This window comes from Triticum aestivum, chromosome 7D (genome assembly GCF_018294505.1).
Source record: "Triticum aestivum cultivar Chinese Spring chromosome 7D, IWGSC CS RefSeq v2.1, whole genome shotgun sequence".
NCBI classification, from domain to species: Eukaryota; Viridiplantae; Streptophyta; class Magnoliopsida; order Poales; family Poaceae; genus Triticum; species Triticum aestivum.
Window position 1 is genome coordinate 65,461,874 of NC_057814.1, and position 17,010 is coordinate 65,478,883.

A 17,010-nucleotide genomic window follows, 5' to 3' on the forward strand; every position below is an offset into this window, starting at 1 on the left:
GCACTACAGCCAAAGTTTCTGTTTTGCACCGCACAAACCAACAAGCAATCTAAACATCCTAAAGGCAAATCTTGGCACATTATTTTTATAATACAATGGAATTGTACATGGGGATAATTATTTTTGTTGAAAAGTTTCTGTAATTAAGATTCACAAAGTTTCCGTGAGCATGAACAAAGTTCAAGGAGCTCCCCCACTTCAACAATGCTTGTCTCTCTCACTTTCACTTTCCTTTTTGAAAAGTTTTGTGTTCCCCTCTACATTTTTTTGTTTTTAAACTTTATAAAAGCACTCAACAGAAATAAGTGACTCTCTAAAACTTTCGGGTTGTCTCCCTAGCAGCGCTTTCTTTAAAGCCATTAAGCTAGGCATAAAGTGCTCAAGTAATAGATCCACCCGGATCCCAAGGTATATCAAAGCCAATTTTAATTAGCAATTATTTGGCATTTAGTAGTGAGAACAAAGCAACATATATCAAGCAATGACGAAGTATAACTCTCTTCCTATGCATCGGCATGCACATCAAGTAAAGGCCAATACATAGCATAAGCAGTTTCTTGCAATTTTATCGTGTTGGAAACATAGAGAGGTGGAGATATAGGTCCTCTCTCATAATAATTGCAAGTAGGATCAGCAAGCACATGAATATTATATTCATCAAAATCATCATGTGCAACGGTTAAAGGCAACCCATCAATATAATCCTTAACAAGAGCAAACTTCTCCGATATAGTGTAGTTGTGAGAATTCAAAAAGGATAATAGGACTATCATGTGTGGGTGCAATAGCAACAATGTCATTCTTAACATAAGGAACTATAGCAAGTTCATCTCCATAAGCATAATTCATATTGGCATCTTGGCCACAAGCATAACAAGCATCATCAAAAAGGGATATTTCAAAACAATCAACGGGATCATAGCAATAATCATAGCATTCATCCTTCGGTAAGCACGAAGGGGCATTAAATAATGTATGAGTTGAAGAGTTACTCTCATTAGAAGGTGGGCACGAGTAGCTAATCCGCTCTTCCTCCGTTTGTTCTTCGCTCTCCTCATCATCTTTTTCATCCAATGAGCTTGCAGTTTCATGTATTTCTTCTTCCATAGACTCCTGCAAAATATTAGTCTCTTTTTGGATAGCGAAATTATTCTCAATAAATACATCGATATCGTAATTGTATTTATAATTATCATAGCAATATTTAAGGATAGCAAGATTTTCAGGTCTATAAACCGAATCATCAAAATCTTCAAACTTTTCAAACAAAGATTCAATTTCATGTGCACCCTTAAAAGCAACAAATTCTTCTATTCGTTCCACATCATAGTAATCATATATACCATTAGCATAAGAAGCTAAGGTTTTATTAGCATTAAATTTGCATGAAAAGGGAAGATGTGGAGCATTCATCCTAGAGCAACAAGTATAATCATATCTAGAGCATAGATTCCAAGCATACCACTTCAATATATGAATTTGATCCCATAACAATTTCCCTTTATGAGTCAAGCGATAATCCCTAAAGTATTCATGTTGATCCAAGGTTACTCCCATTATATAGTTGAATGGGGTTTTCTCAGGATTGTCAAAGTAGTGCATAATATCTTTCACATAACGAGCATCGAGGGTTTTAGGAGGTTCCCCATCTCCATGAGTAGCAGGTACAACTAATTTTTTTTGGTGTTTCGTGTTCCATATCCATAACTGAAGATAGAGAACAACTTAGAACAAGAAAATAAAAACTACTTGGTGATAAAGCAAACAAGCACACACGAGAATATTCACCCCACGCTATAACTCCTCGGCAACGGCGCCAGAAAAAGGTCTTGATAACCCAAAAGTATAGGGGATTGTTTGTAGCATCTTTTGATAAATAAGAGTATCGAACCCAATGAGGAGATAAAGGTAGAAAAAATATTCCCTCAAGTTCTATCGACCACCGATACAACTCTACGCACACTTGACGTTCGCTTTACCGGAAACAAGTGTGAAACTATTTTGTAGCGGTGATGCTAGAACTACTTTGTAAGAATAAAACTAGAAGTACTTTGCAAGATAATAAAAGTTAGGTGTTTAGTAAAAGGGTTTGTGTCAACAAGAAAGTTATTTGACCCTAGGCAATCGATAACAAGTACCGGTAATCATTCTTGTAATTTTATATGAGGGAGAGGCATGAGCTAACATACTTTCTCTACTTGGATCATATGCACTTATGATTGGAACTCTAGCTAGCATCCGCAACTACTAAAGATCATTAAGGTCGTGAAAGCCAACCATAGCATTGAGTATCAAGTCCTCTTTACTCCCATACATCATACCCCACTTACTCGGGTTTAATCTTCTGTCACTCTCGCAACCCACCATAAGAGAACCATGAACATATTGCAACACCATACGACGGGGACCCCTCATGTTTGCGCGAGAATGGAGAGCACCGTAGGACAGCACCATAAATAAAATATACAATCATACCAAACAAGATCGCGATTAACCCACAGGACAAAACGGATCTACTCAAACATCATAGGATAACCATAGATCATTGGGAAATAATATATGGAGTTGAGCACCATGTTTAAGTAGAGATTACAGCAGGGAGAAGAGGTGTTACACCGCTGCATAGAGGGGGAGAAATTTAGTGTTGACGGTAGCAAGATTGTTGATGTAGATCGCCGTCACGATCGTTGCCCCGGCGGCACTCCGGCACCACCGGAAGCGAGGGGGAGAGAGCCCCCCTCCTTCTTCTTCTTCCCTGGCCTCCCCCTAGATGGGAGGACAGTTCCCCCTCTGGTCATTGGTCTCCATGGCGGCGGAGGGGCGGGAGCCCCTCCGAGATTGGATCTCCCTCTTTGTTCTCTTCTGTTTCGTGTTCCCCTGATTTGGCCGAAAACCGCTTCTTATATTCCGGGAGATCCGTAACTCCGATTGCGCTGAGATTTTAACATGATTTTTTTCCGGATATAAGCTTCCTTGCGCCCAAAGTAGATCTCCAACCAACGTACAAGGTGAGCACAACCCACCACCACGCACTAGGGGCCTCTGGCGCGCCCTGGTGTCTTGTGGGCTGTGTGGGCCTCCGTTTGCGGTGATTCCAACTCCCAAAAATCACATATATTCCAAAATAATTCTCCGTGAAATTTTGTTGCATTTGAACTTCGTTTGATATAGATTTTCTGCGATACAAAAAACATGCAGAAAACAGGAACTGGCACTGGGCACTGGATCAATAGGTTAGTCCAATAAATCATATAAAAAGTTGCCAAAAGTATGTAAAAATTGTATAATATTGGCATGAAACAATCAAAAATTATAGATACGACGGAGACGTATCATCCGTCGCCGTTGTATCTCTCCGGTTATTGCCCAGGCATCGTAGGACGTCTGCAGCCCCCACCAACACACCTGCTCGCCTTGGACTGCGCCGCCATCCACCTAGGATCCCTCCGCAGCCAGGTACCCTCCTTTCCCCTACTGAAGTCGTCCATGGCAGACACCATGCCCGACGTCGACACGTGTTCGGTAAAATGCACTGAGCTGTTGTGTAGAACTTCTCGATGTTTTCTAGAGTAATTCAATTACGGGTACTCAGTAATGGAGGATGAATTGTTGTGTTATGCATGATTGATTGTATCTGCGTGCTTTGCAGGTAGAAATGCAAGGAGCTCGCTCGCTCTTTTGGCAGCGCATGCATGCTTCCTTTCATGAGAAAAAGAACTTCACGCCCTACGACATATGCACGTCATCCATGGACGCAATGTGAGAAGTCGATATCACATCGATGGCACACCATCTGCAACTCCATCATGAACTTTTTTGCTGCGATTTACCGAGTGGAAACAATGTGGCCATTGTGCTTGGCAACTAGGGAGATCATAAGTTTTACTTCATGTTTCTCTACATGTTGATTAATTCATTTATTCACTCAATGTTGCTCTACATGTTGTATAGCCAGCACGCGTTGTCGTGAAGTACTACATGACCGAGCGCATACCATTCATGTACATGCATTGTTCAATGAAGCTCAAGGGGCATTATGCGTGGGACGACATGTGCCCGCTCTGGCTCTAGTATCGCTAAATTTGAAAAACTTGATGAACATCTGGTTATCTCGTATGTAATATTTACTATTGTTGTATTATTGGTATTTGCATTTTATTTATAGATGAATTGTGCTATTTTCTATAATTATTTTGAGTGTTGCGATCTTAGAAAAAACTGAGACGAACATTCAAGAAATAGGGTTGGATGGCCGGCTCTTGCATCAATGTTCGTAGACTGATCCTAACCAGTTCACAGAGAAACAATATATTAGTTTTAGGGTCAGCGTTGGAGATGGCGTAACGCTGGAATTAGAGCATCTACAACAGGAATTTCCTAATCCGGAGCTCTATACGTCTGCGAATGCACCTGCCGACAGTGACCTGACGGCCCTCAAATAATGCATTTTGCAATCACAATCCCTACTTTGAAAATATCAAATACATGCAAACACATGCAGCATTGATCATTTGGCCAAACATAGTTCAGTGCACATAAATACAAAGTGTTCGTACTCAAGAATACATGAAGTCAAACATAGTTCAAACGTAAATATTGTTCCTAATGCATAATTGTTAAATTGAAGCAAAGTTCACTAATTTTCAGCATGGACCCACATATGCTCAACAAAATCATTCAGAAGTTGCAAATGTACATGTTGATCTCGCATTTATGCATGCATCTCTATAAAGTTGGCAATGTGCTCTGCCTCTTGTTCCGGGAGGCGGACCTAAATACCAGGTTTGTCAAAATCATGCGTGTGGGCTGCCCTTCATCCTCATCCTCGATAATCATGTTGTGCAAGATCACACAACATGTCATGAGTTGTCAAAGCGTCTCCGCTTCCAACGGCAGTCACTACACACAAGAACAAGTTTCTGCTCATTTGGAAGCCATGTCGAAAAAAAACCTTCATGGTATGTTGGGTCCACAGCGAAGCAGGCCGTGTACAGAAGCCGTGCATCGAAAATCCTATCCCGGGAAATAACTTTCCGACCCTTCATGGAGCCCTTGAAGTTCAACACGTGCTCCATCTCCTCTTGTATGCTCATCATCATCATTTCGGCATCTACGTCGTTACAATCTGACGAGGCAATGAACTCGTTGAATATGAATTCGTCAAGGTCGGGGTTCCCATAGCCATCATTCCACGACGAATACATCAGTGACCCGCAAGTAGAGGCCAAAAGAATAAAAACCGACTCGGACATTACGTGGAACACCTAGAGCACGAGGTGTATATAAGGGGGGAGTTGGACGTACCAGGGCGGCGACCTTGACCGGCTGCGGCACGGTCGGCGACAGTGTGGGTAGGGGCCTCAGGTGGCCAAGCTTTGGGTTTGGGATGACGGCGATGCAAAGATGGTGGCGGAAGTCCGGTGACAGCCGTGCGGACAAGGGAGAAAAGAAAAGAAGAGAGGGTTGGTCGGGAAAGGAGGGGTGCGTCCGGGCGTCTCTATATCTGTCGCAAATATGGGCCAGGTACAAAGAGTGCCGGTCAGTCTAGATGTTTGGACCGGATTTGCGTCCGGTCTGGTTAGGCAGAGGTCGCCTGGGCGTTTGGCACGGATTGAGGGTTCTGGCTGTAGATATTCTTGCCCAGTCAGACCGCGAGGGCCGGAGGCCGGTACACGACGGACGACATCCTTGATCACGCCGGCGACGCCGTCGTGGGGGGGGGGGGGGGGGGGGCGGCCGGTGGCGTGAAGGCGCGTGGAGCTAGCTGACGGGTACGGATAAGCAGCAGAGACGTACGTAGACGCGTGTGTCCACGTCAGGAGCACGTGCTTGCGTGCTTATCACACTCCACTCTGTCTGCCAGGTTCGGGGCCAAAAATGGATGAACCCAACCTGATAATGAATTTGAACCGGCACCCTTTTACCTTCCCACCAGAAAACTCCAGTGCAGCTTCTTTAATCATGGCTAAAAAAGAAGCTTAATCATGGCTGCCGGATCTCGCCGCCGGTGGGCAGGGCGTCGTGCATGGCATGGTACAATAACCAATCCGGCAATTTTCTTAACACTACGCGCGTGAGTTAGGTCCACCAAACGCCGGCGTCGCCTTCGGACAGTCCACGGGCACCTGACAGACAAACCTGCTTACTTGGGACGCCGCTAATTAAGTACTCGTACTACCAAGTGCTTGGACTCGACTGACTGAGACCTTTGCTTCGACACAAAAGAATGGTTGTTGCGGCCGGCCGGGTCGGGTCAGGCAAGCGATCGTGGATCCCGGGACCCGGAATCCGGATCAGGGTTAGTGATCGCCACGCTTTGGCATGGGATGAGAATGAGATCTGCTTTTTTGCCTCATGTGGGTGGATGGATCTCGGACTGATTCGCGCACCTACGTAGGACTACGTGGTTCCTCAGTTCTTTTACTCTCCGGCTTCGGCCTGCAGTGCACCGCCAAATTTGGAACCATGCATATGAGAATGTTTTTGCTTTGTCGTCCCCTCATGGGTCTTTCTTTCTTAGAGCATCTCCAACGGCCGCATAAAAATCTCGCGCCCAATAAAAGTTATAGCGCGCCACTTTAGCACTTTTAGTGCGCCGGAACCAATATTGCTTTAGCAGACATCCAAAGACGCGCGCCCAAAAAACAGACAGTGCAAATTGTGAAGCGCGCGCAATCCGGAGCCCAAAATATGCTGCGGACGATAGCGTTTTTCAGCGCGCGCCCAAAACTTTTTAGCGCTACAGCTTCTGCTGGAGCTGTTGGGCGCCCAAAAAAACGAATTTTTAGTGCGCGGAGCTCTTTTTGGGCGCCTGTTGGAGATGCTCTTAGGTCGATGCTATAGCGTTCGACTTCCCAAACTGAAATTCGCACCAATGCCCCACGAACCACGATGAACCCCTACCAACGTGCCTGCACTGCTGCTATTGTGACTTCTTTTTTGCAGGAATTATGAATCATGATCGCGGAAAGTAGGACAAAGACCTCTATTTTCCACTTTCTTGGGAACATTTAATTTTTTTACCACAATATGAAATCAACAAAGTCCACTGAACTTACATGAAAAACAGTTATTTAGATATAGTAGTGAGTCAATGGTTTAGTGGCTTTTTTCTAAGAGAGAACTGCCATTGAATTTATTTTAGGAAATTGTCGTTGAACTTTTCTAGTGTCATTTTGGCCCCCAAAAATTATTTATATACAAAGATATAAACACTACACTGTGCTTTCTTGTAATCAGCTCCAATTGTGTCGTTGCTTTGAGGGTCGTAGGTGGACCAACCTGTAATGGAGTGAATCGCTGATGGGCGTTATGTTTGGGTCTACCCCCAGGTGGCACCTGTATGTTGATTTCTATACTGCAGGTAAAAACATTACGAGTGTAATTGATTTGATGCCAAAAATTGGCATTGCCAACATTTGGCAAATGCCAAATATTGATTAGTGCATGGTTGCTTACCATGTCTCTTGCCAATCTCACAAGAAGCTGCAAAATTTTGGCAATTTTTTATATTGCCAATGCCAAACGTTGGCATCAAACCACACATAACAACTCACTCCACCTCACACACCAGATACTGCCTTCACTGGATAAGAACGAAGCCTGCAAAGGGTGAATAAACACACACTATAAAACAAGTGACCACAATAGACCATCTTAAGGAAAAGAGGCTTTACTCATGACTGAAGGACGACGTGACAAAGTGCACCTCACCCTCTAGCACAGTTTATATGTACTCTAAAATACGCTTAACCTTCATATTCTGGTGACATGACATGTATTTGACATACGAGGCCCATAAACCACACACAGACCCAATAAGACTCAATCCATCTTATAACACACCTTCTATCTCCCTCTCCCCCTTGCCCCTCCCTCTGTTTTCGTAAAAAAGGATACATCTCTGATCTTTGCGTCGACTTAACCATATAAATTATTAATGATGACAAATGAATCAGTTCAAAAAGGAGAAAAATATGGGAGGTCATCCACATAGTATATTCAAGTCCTATCTACCACCATGCCAGCGGGCGATATATCAACACATAAAACAACACCTTTTAAGAATGAATCTCTGCTTGCACATGGATGTTGGCTAACAACGGGACTTGTATGTCGCAAGAAGAAGAGTCATTTGTCGCCTTGATTTAAACTTTGCAACGGAATGTATCACAAATCTACATGAGCATATATCAGTCAACATTGGGCCTTGTAGTGAAAACCAGATCGAACTACAAACACATGTAAAGAACCACACGGTTATGTGCAAAGGAATGTGGATCATTCCATTGCAACCAGAAGCTAGTTATTATATCACTTTAAAGATAAAACATACGGGTCATGTGTTTTGGATGGGAGCTAGTTGCCATAGTTGACCAAACAATCTTGGTGAACATGAATGGCGCATTTGCTATGAAGCACAACTACCATGAAGGATGTAGTACACACATGTCTTTGGGCATGCATGAGCAAACCATCATGCCACAGCTAATTAATTATACTTCATGCACCAATCAATATATTTCTAGAACATTTGCATATAAGATTATAAGCATACCATGTATATTGTCAATTGTGTATGGTGGATCCGTCACGCGTTGAAGGATATTTTGTCCCTAGATCACACGAGATCGCTCCACCCAACTAACCTGGTGCCTGCAATTGCCATTACAGCTTATTTGTTCCTCTTAACAATTTAATTATTTTCATTATGTTTTGTTGCATGCCTTGAGAGTGCCATGGCCGCCCTGCGCTAAGCGCTAGCCACGACCCTCTATTCCTTTGCGACTGCTTTTCCTCTGCTCCCCCATTGGAAGGAGGCAGCAGAACTCGTTCCCATAGCCTCATGGTAGCGCTCAAGTTGGTGCTCAACTGCGGGGCTCTGGCGTCAGGTTTTGTGTTTGCCAAGCCCAAACCGAATCATCCGACGAAGACGACGAGAACAAACTCCAATCCATCTAAAAAAGCACGCCCATGAATTTCACCCGAACCTCAACTATCCATCCAAATTGAATCAAAATATACGAGGGCGTTGGACACACCTTCCCTGAAGCAAAGCCGGTCGCCACTTTCTTCTCCCCCGCCGGCCGACCCTTTCTTCCCCCCTCCAGCCGAAGCTAAACCGACCGAAAGCCCTTCAACCAGCGCGAGCGGGTGACCCCCATTGATTTCGAGGCTCGCCGGGGCCGGAGCCAACTGGATCCGCCGCCTACAAGGCCGCGCACCGAGCTTCGGGGCGAATCTATGGCGCCGGCGGCGGCTGCGACCCCGCAGAGCCAAATGGGCACCCGCCGCCCTCGAACTTGGTGGAATGGATGCGGCACGGGGCGGCGGTGCTAACGGACGGCACGGAGCAGTCGAGGGAAGCAAGCAACGATAGGGAGGTGCGGCGGCCGCAACCGCGGGAAGTGGGGCGGGAACGAAATCGGGCGGAAATGTCCTTCGTGCCAAGGGAAAGGGCTCCGGCAAAACAAGCCAATTCTCATAGATATGGTGAAAATTGGTCGTGGTTTGCAAGATCCCGTAAAACAAAATCTGAGACGATCGAATATAGGGGATCTATTCGGGCCGGCAAATTGGTGAGTCCACACATGACAAAATTGTTGCGCGTACGGGGTTTGTCGAGCCCAAATTGGTGAGTCAGTGCCAAGGATAGCGCGTCGGATCTGCCAGATGTCGCACACACATGACAAAACTGTTGCGCGTCCGGGGTTCCTCTTGTATGGATCGGATGCGTGGAGATTTGTGACTTTCAGATCGGACGGCTGCGGAGGCGGCCGATCGGGTTGGAATATCAGTAAGACCACATTGTTTGACGCCGACAGGAGAGAGGCATGTGTGCGAAGGAGTGGAAGGATGATGCTGCCGGTGTACGCCTTGTTGTAGATAGATAAATAAAAGCAACGCCGTTGAAAAACGATGTCGGAGCAACGCGCGCGCCGACCACTCGATATAACGGGAAAAAACCCCTTCCATTTTACGACGTCTCGGCAGGCAGCGGCAACAAACCCAACCGGGCGCGCGCGCTCCAGCGGCCGGCCGGACCAGACCCGACCCGCGTCGCGCCACCCGCCAAATCCCACCGTCGCTCCGGCAGGCAGGCAGCGGGTCAGGTCAGGTCAGGTGAGCAGGCCAGCCGCAGCCACCTCCCTCTCCCCTCCCATCCCCTACCACCGCCCACTCCCCTGCCTCTGCCACCGGCGTCCCGTCCAGATCCCCGCCGCGGCCCTGCCCCGCCGCGGCATTGGCATTCGGCGCCCCGCTCCGTCCGCCCAGCCCCGCGCGCGATGCCGGCGGGCTCCTCCTTGTTATTGTTGTTGTTGTAGGAGGAGGAGGAGGGGATCTCTCTCTGCGTTCGTGGTTGAGGAGGAGGCATGCCGGAGGCGGACGTGCTGGCCGCGGTGACCGCGGCGGAGGTGGTGTCCCCGCGATCCGGCTACTTCCGGCAGCGGAGCATGCACGCCGCGGATCCGGACCGCAAGGCGTTCGACGTCGAGAACCCGCCGGGGGCCTCCGTGGGCGCCGCCGGCGCGGGAGCCGGAGGAGGACTCGGCCTGGGGCTCCGGCCCAGCGAGTCCGTCGCCAAGCTGGAGTCGCTGGAGCGGGCGGAGCGCGCCGCCCTGGCGCCCGCGGTGGTGCTCAAGACGGGGTTCTACATCCTCGTCTGGTACACCTTCAGCACCTGCCTCACCCTGTGAGTGCTCTGCCTCATCCTCCTCTGCTCCGCCTCCGGATCTCCCTCTCGCCAGCTCCTCCCGTGGGGAAAAAATAAATCAATGGAGGTTTTGATCTGGTTGCCTCCTTGTTCCTGTTGGGTAGATACAATAAGACGCTGCTGGGGGACAAGCTGGGCAAGTTCCCGGCGCCGCTGCTGATGAACACTGTGCACTTCGCGCTGCAGGCCGCGCTCTCCAAGATCATCCTGCTCTTCCAGGCCAAGGGGATCGACAGCGCCGTCGAGATGAGCTGGAAGGATTACTTCATGAGAGGTGACCATCCTCCTGCTCCACGATTCATCTCTCGGTTTACTTCCAGTTGCTCCATGGCTCTCTGTTTGCTCATGCTTCTGGCCTTGCCTCTCTGCAGTCGTCCCAACTGCTCTGGGAACCGCCCTCGACATTAACCTGAGCAACGCGTCTCTGGTGTTCATCACGGTCACGTTCGCCACTATGGTCTGTCAGCCGCAAAAGTGATTTAGTCCACTTACAGTTTCGATTTCACTGCATCCTGAATCGAGTTCAGCTAACTTGATTTCTGAATTTTGACCTTTTTGCAGTGTAAATCGGCATCGCCAATATTCCTTTTGCTATTTGCTTTCGCATTTCGGTGAGTCTTGTAATTGGATAACTGCTGTGCCATGGCTTTCTAGTGCTGCGGTTTTAGCTGGGATGCTCATTCTCGTTCCATTGACAGTTAGTTGTGGAGTTGATTTATCCATATTAGCAGAGCAGGGCATGCATTTTTACTAATTCTCATTAACTGGCAACATAACTTTACTCTATATTATTATTCCTACTTTTGAAGATGATAATTTGAAGAACCCAATGCTGCAACTGATCTATTTTTTGGGTGGGTTAAGCCAGTACATAGGTATTGCTAGTTCGTTCACGCATGGCCAAAACTGTGTTGATCAAATGTAAATCATTAAAAAAGCCAGTGTCTCTAGACAATAGACGGATTACTAATTTCGATGGTGAATAATCATGCCCGCACCACTTAATTCTATAACATCCATTTATTTTTCTTATGCAATTGCAACCTATAGCCTAGAGGGCTAACATATACAAACTGCGTTCAATTTTATATGGCTCTAAAAGTTGCTTCCTGGTTTACTAGGCTGGAGAGCCCCAGCATCAAGCTTCTAGGAATCATAGTTGTCATTTCCATTGGGGTTCTGTTGACAGGTATGTAGCCTCAGCGTGTTTAAATGGATAGAGGTTTATTATGGTAGCTGCTGAGAAAATAGTTTCTTCAGTATCAGCCAGCTTATTACTAAGATTGCATTATTTATATTTTTGTGGTTGTCCATCTCTGTAATTATTCCACTTTGGTTTATAGCCACATCATGTATAGTAGGGTTTCCATTATTTTTCAGTGGCCAAGTACACTACTTTCAAGTCATTCGAAATTCACCTAACTGTGTAATATCCCAACAAATTAAAAACAACACACTACTCGTAAAAATAGTTGATAAGCCAGTACATGTTTCCAATACTAGCAATTGAATGGAGAACTGGGATGTTCTGGAAATTAGTCTCACCACTGGCTATCATTTTATATTATCTTAACATTTGGACAACCAAGTTGTTTTGGGGTACATATCAGAGCGCTTAGCACAGTTGTTTTAGCGACTTGATTGTCTCGCCAGGTGGAAAGTATTGTTCTTCTAGGCAGTTTTAATCCATTACTGAGCTGAAGCTGCTGAAGAAAGGATCTGGGGTTGTATTTTTTCGAGCAACCATCTGTGGTTGTATATATTAATTCCAGTTTTGTAGTTGAATGATTTTCCTGTCTAAGTTACCTCAATTGTTGTCCTCCAATTTGTAGTCCTTTTTGAATGCTTCAAGAATGCATCTTGGACTTGCCTTTTGTGATTTAACAATATTATTTTCATCAGTTGCCAGGGAAACTGCGTTTGACTTCTGGGGCTTCATATTTGTGACGCTTGCTGCTGTTATGTCAGGATTCCGCTGGTCCATGACTCAGATTCTATTGCAAGTATGTGTAATGACTAATGTTATTCAAATGCCTTGAGAATTATCACCAACCTCCCATCTTTCCTGTTTTCCTTTTTTCTTATACACTTCCTGTGGCTAACGGTTTGTTTTATTTATGTGCATGTGGATATTGATATTTCAAGAAAGATAGTTATGGTATGTTGCTTCACATGCGCACTTCCATGCCTCTCTTTTTTCCTTCAGTACTTCTAATGCCCAATAGTTTGAATGCATCTTTTATGCATATCATTAAGGCATTTGCTCTGGGTTTAGCTCCTTTTCTCCAGCTACTAATATGCTTGGTTCTTGCAATTTTATTTTATCTCCTGAATGAGGGCCTTGAAGGTGTTGAATGAGAGCTCGATCCTCTCTTTTCTAGAGCCGTTGCACATTTCTGATCATGGAGATAATCAAATGGTCCAGCAGTTAAAAAACTTGATATAATTGAAACTTAAATTTGGTATAGAATCTGAAGTATGGGCTTTATGATTTTGATCTTAAGTTCTGAAGTATCAGGAACAGGGCTCCTATTTCATAGGTATTAGTTATAGTTCTGCTTGATCCATCCCGTTTTCCCTAGTAGCTCTAGCTCCAGATTTTCATCTAGAGGCCAGAGCTTGGATAAATACGGGGCAAATATTATTTAGTAAACTTAGAAATCCTGATTTGGCTACTAGGAGTTCATGAGCTCAATAACCCATCTTCCTTTGGCAGGCCTGAAAGATCCAATCACCCTGATGAGTCATGTTACTCCGGTGATGGCCATAGCCACCATGGTACTATCTCTTCTGTTGGATCCTTGGAGTGATTTTCGAAAGAACACGTATTTCGATAACCCATGGCACGTCATGCGCAGTTTCTTACTTATGCTAATCGGAGGAAGCTTGGCTTTTTTCATGGTAATGATTGTTTATTTGATTACAAAACGAACTTGTCAGAAATATCATAGATGATTGACTGTCATGATATATTATATCAACTGCAGGTGTTAACGGAGTATATACTTGTTTCAGCAACAAGTGCTATAACTGTGACGATAGCTGGGGTAGTAAAGGAAGCTGTAACCATCTTGGTAATATTTGAAATCTATTCTTTCCTAAAAGAGTAATTGTTTTATATTTACTTGCATCTGTCATCTGCGTCGGAATGTAAATCCGCAAACACCTACCAAAGTAGTATCTTTCTATATTAGCTGATATTTATCAGAACACTGTTATTAACATGAATGCCACCTCGTTTAAAATAAAATCAGGATGAGGTAAGTGGTTAGGCAATTGATAACTCATGAACAGGAAGAACTAAATTCTGAACCACAAAATGGAACTGATCTGTTGTTTGTTCAGAAGTTAAGATTAAGAAGTATCAAAGGAAGAAATTCCCGTCAGTAGCTAATTCATTTTTGGCATACACTAATAGAGGCGAGCTATCAGTAGTCATATACAAAAGTCCAACAACATTTCTTGTGTATGCTTCTCTGCTAGAGTGTTGGTTCTAGCATGAAGATGAATACTGCACTTGATATCATTCATAGCCCAAAAGAGAATATTGTTCTTAGATTCCATATGATCCAGAACCAAAATCTTGTAGTAATTGATGTCCCTTATGAAGAAAATTTTACCTTGTTCTTTCAGGTTGCAGTATTTTATTTTCATGATGAATTTACTTGGTTGAAAGGGGTTGGTCTTACCACTACTATGGTTGGTGTTAGCTTATTCAACTGGTACAAGTAAGTGACTCTTGATATTAAAGACTTCGTTACAGCTTACATATTCTTCTTGGGAACGCAACTGAGCTGAGGCAAGCTGAACCATTGCCATTTGGTCAATGTTACAATACCTATTTATCTCAGAAGTAAATAAGTATTGTTAGATGGCTCTTATGATGTTTGTTTAGGACAGCTTAGCTCGGAGACATGAATACTGAAGTAATTCGGACCCAAAGTTCATTTGTTTTGACTTGTTGAATAGTATTGGTCCCACATTTTTGTTCTGCCTAGACCATCATCTTCTACAGTGCTGCCTGACAGTTTATTTAACGAATCATACTGTGGTCCACAAATTGTCAGTCTTTGACACAACATAAATACTTCTGTGCACACATGCATGGATATAGATATTTACGAAAACATTTTTCATTGTTTAGCCCATGCCAATAGTTGAGGTTCAAATTCACATTCATCTTCAAAATGATTACTTTCTTGATATTGTGGTGGATGGACCAAGGACATGTGGCATACTACATTGTTCATCTTTTCTTGGTTTCATATATTTATGGCTGATGACAGGTATGAGAAATTCAAGAAGGGTCAGATAAATGAGGATGGAGTCGATTCACCTTCATTTAGTGGGGATGCCAAATATATTATTCTAGATGACCTGGAAGATGAGGATGGGTTTCTGGATGAAGATACATAATTTTGGAATGTGGCAACATTTTAACTGCCACTTGGTAAGGTTCCCTTGCATATCTTATAAAACAAGAACTACTTGCATTATTGAGCAGACTTAGGCACACAGATGTCATCCGTGTTTATAAGCCACTAAAGTGACTAGTCCATTTTGTCTCATCAGTGTCCAAGTAACAGTAATTACGTAAACATAATGACTATTCCATAGATTGTTTTTTGTACTAGTCATCAATGCATAAACTGTTCAACCTCCTACTTTTGCAAGTCTTGAAAGGATGAAACTGAAAGGTGGAAGAGGGGAAGGGGGGCTTTTTTTTGGTATTTAAGACCCTGTTCGGAACCTCTCAAATCTCAAAACTCCGCTCCGCGCTGTAGAGGAAACGAGGAGCTCGGTTTGAGCCACTCCCTGAAATTGTGCTGTCGTTCCTTCTGCTCCAGGAGCCGCAGTTGTGGAGCAAAGAGGATCCGAACAGGTCCTAAAATGCCCATATTATGATGTAGTCTGTGCTAGTAACTAAATGATGAGTGTCAAGAGCAAGAAGAAGGTGAATGTCAGAGCATGAAAAATAGACCCGCTTCTGTGTTGTATGACGAAGTTTACGAAGAAAAGTTTTGATCAAATACTCGGACTTGCAGAAGAATCTGACAGTCATTTCTGTGTCAAGAATTGCTGCAGGGCTTTTAATGTGACTTCAGTATCATTCCTGACATATCGCAATAATGTTTGTTAAGATTATTCAGCTCTTGTTCTTGCACTTAGCATTTTTGTGCCGTTCCCGTAACAAATGCACTGACGACTTAATCAATCTGATTTTGGCAGGATTGTTGATGCCTTTAGACCATTGATGGCTGCCTGCTGAAATAATACTCATGGAGGTTTTCTACAGAGACATACAAACACACAAGCAATCTGTGTGAGCTTAATCCATCTCACATTGAGGTTGAATGCTTGATTGACTGAATGGCCACCTGGATTGCAGTATATCATACTATGAGCTAACTTCACTGGAACATTTTGAGAGGATCGGCAGGTGGTACAAATCGGCCTGCTTGTTCATAATGGAAGTTACTTAAAACCGACTGATATTAGCTTGTTTTTCCTTTCTCTTCGTGTGGGCGCAAACATGCACATATTCATTATAAAACCTCCACATTTTTGGTGCCTAGGCATATTCATCCGCTGTGTAGATCAAGGTGTAAGAGTGACCACACATACCCCACATGTGCTGCTCCCTTGAAAGCTTAGGGACAGCCTCTGATTATTTGTAATCTGTAAAACTGTGAGTGAAAAAGGATTGTTCTTCTCTACTGTATCTTGCAACTCTGCAGTTTGTGCTTTAACACTAGTATTCCATAGCTCTTGTTGTCCTGTTGATGGAAGTTAAAGCGGAACTGTTCCAGTCATTCGGTTTCTACCGTAAAGATAGACCGTTACTGTCAAAATTGTATGCTCAAAACCACACCAAAACTTGTAAACCTACCAGATCGCTTGACCATTCATTGAATGAAATTTTGATGGTGTGTTTAGAGAGATGAGATTGTGCGAACTAGCGGAACGTCTTGCCTTGCTCAGGCCGATGGGTTCGTGCTAAATAGATGGGCTGCACTTCCCATAACAGCGCATACATGTGGTTAAGATTACAAGCTTGGAGATCAAGAAAGGAGATAGAGACAAGAGGTTACATGAGATAAACATGATACTCTAACAACCTAACTATCTCCTATTAGATGCGCCTGTCATGTAGCGTGACATGTTGACGTGTTTAACACCCTCTCTTAATCACAACTGCATTAAATTGAGATTATACTTGAAGTTCTCAAAGCTCTTGACAGGCAATGCCTTTGTGTACCCATCTGCAATTTGGTCACTGGAATGCACAAAACGAA

General features: G+C 44.3%; 1 protein-coding gene across 1 annotated transcript; it reads left to right on the top strand.

Annotated features, from left to right (window-relative positions):
- Positions 1-9,972: 9,972 nt before the first annotated feature.
- LOC123165428 (probable sugar phosphate/phosphate translocator At1g06470) lies at positions 9,973-16,431 on the top strand. Its single transcript, XM_044583066.1, has 12 exons — positions 9,973-10,693; positions 10,819-10,988; positions 11,086-11,171; positions 11,276-11,325; positions 11,836-11,903; positions 12,617-12,717; positions 12,860-12,872; positions 13,431-13,615; positions 13,702-13,788; positions 14,348-14,442; positions 15,001-15,164; positions 15,944-16,431. Exons 1-11 carry the CDS (start codon positions 10,374-10,376, stop codon positions 15,128-15,130), a joined length of 1,305 nt encoding a protein of 434 aa, XP_044439001.1. The 5' UTR covers positions 9,973-10,373; the 3' UTR covers positions 15,131-15,164; positions 15,944-16,431.
- The last annotated feature ends 579 nt before the right edge of the window (positions 16,432-17,010 follow it).

What these genes read in the sequence shown, in the direction of transcription:
- LOC123165428 (XM_044583066.1), top strand. Translation starts at nt 10,374, where the DNA reads ATGCCGGAGGCGGACGTGCTGGCCGCGGTGACCGCGGCGGAGGTGGTG. An exon ending in CGGTCACGTTCGCCACTATG is followed by an intron (nt 11,172 to 11,275) that starts GTCTGTCAGCCG and finishes ACCTTTTTGCAG; the next exon opens with TGTAAATCGGCATCGCCAAT. An exon ending in AGGAAGCTGTAACCATCTTG is followed by an intron (nt 13,789 to 14,347) that starts GTAATATTTGAA and finishes TTGTTCTTTCAG; the next exon opens with GTTGCAGTATTTTATTTTCA.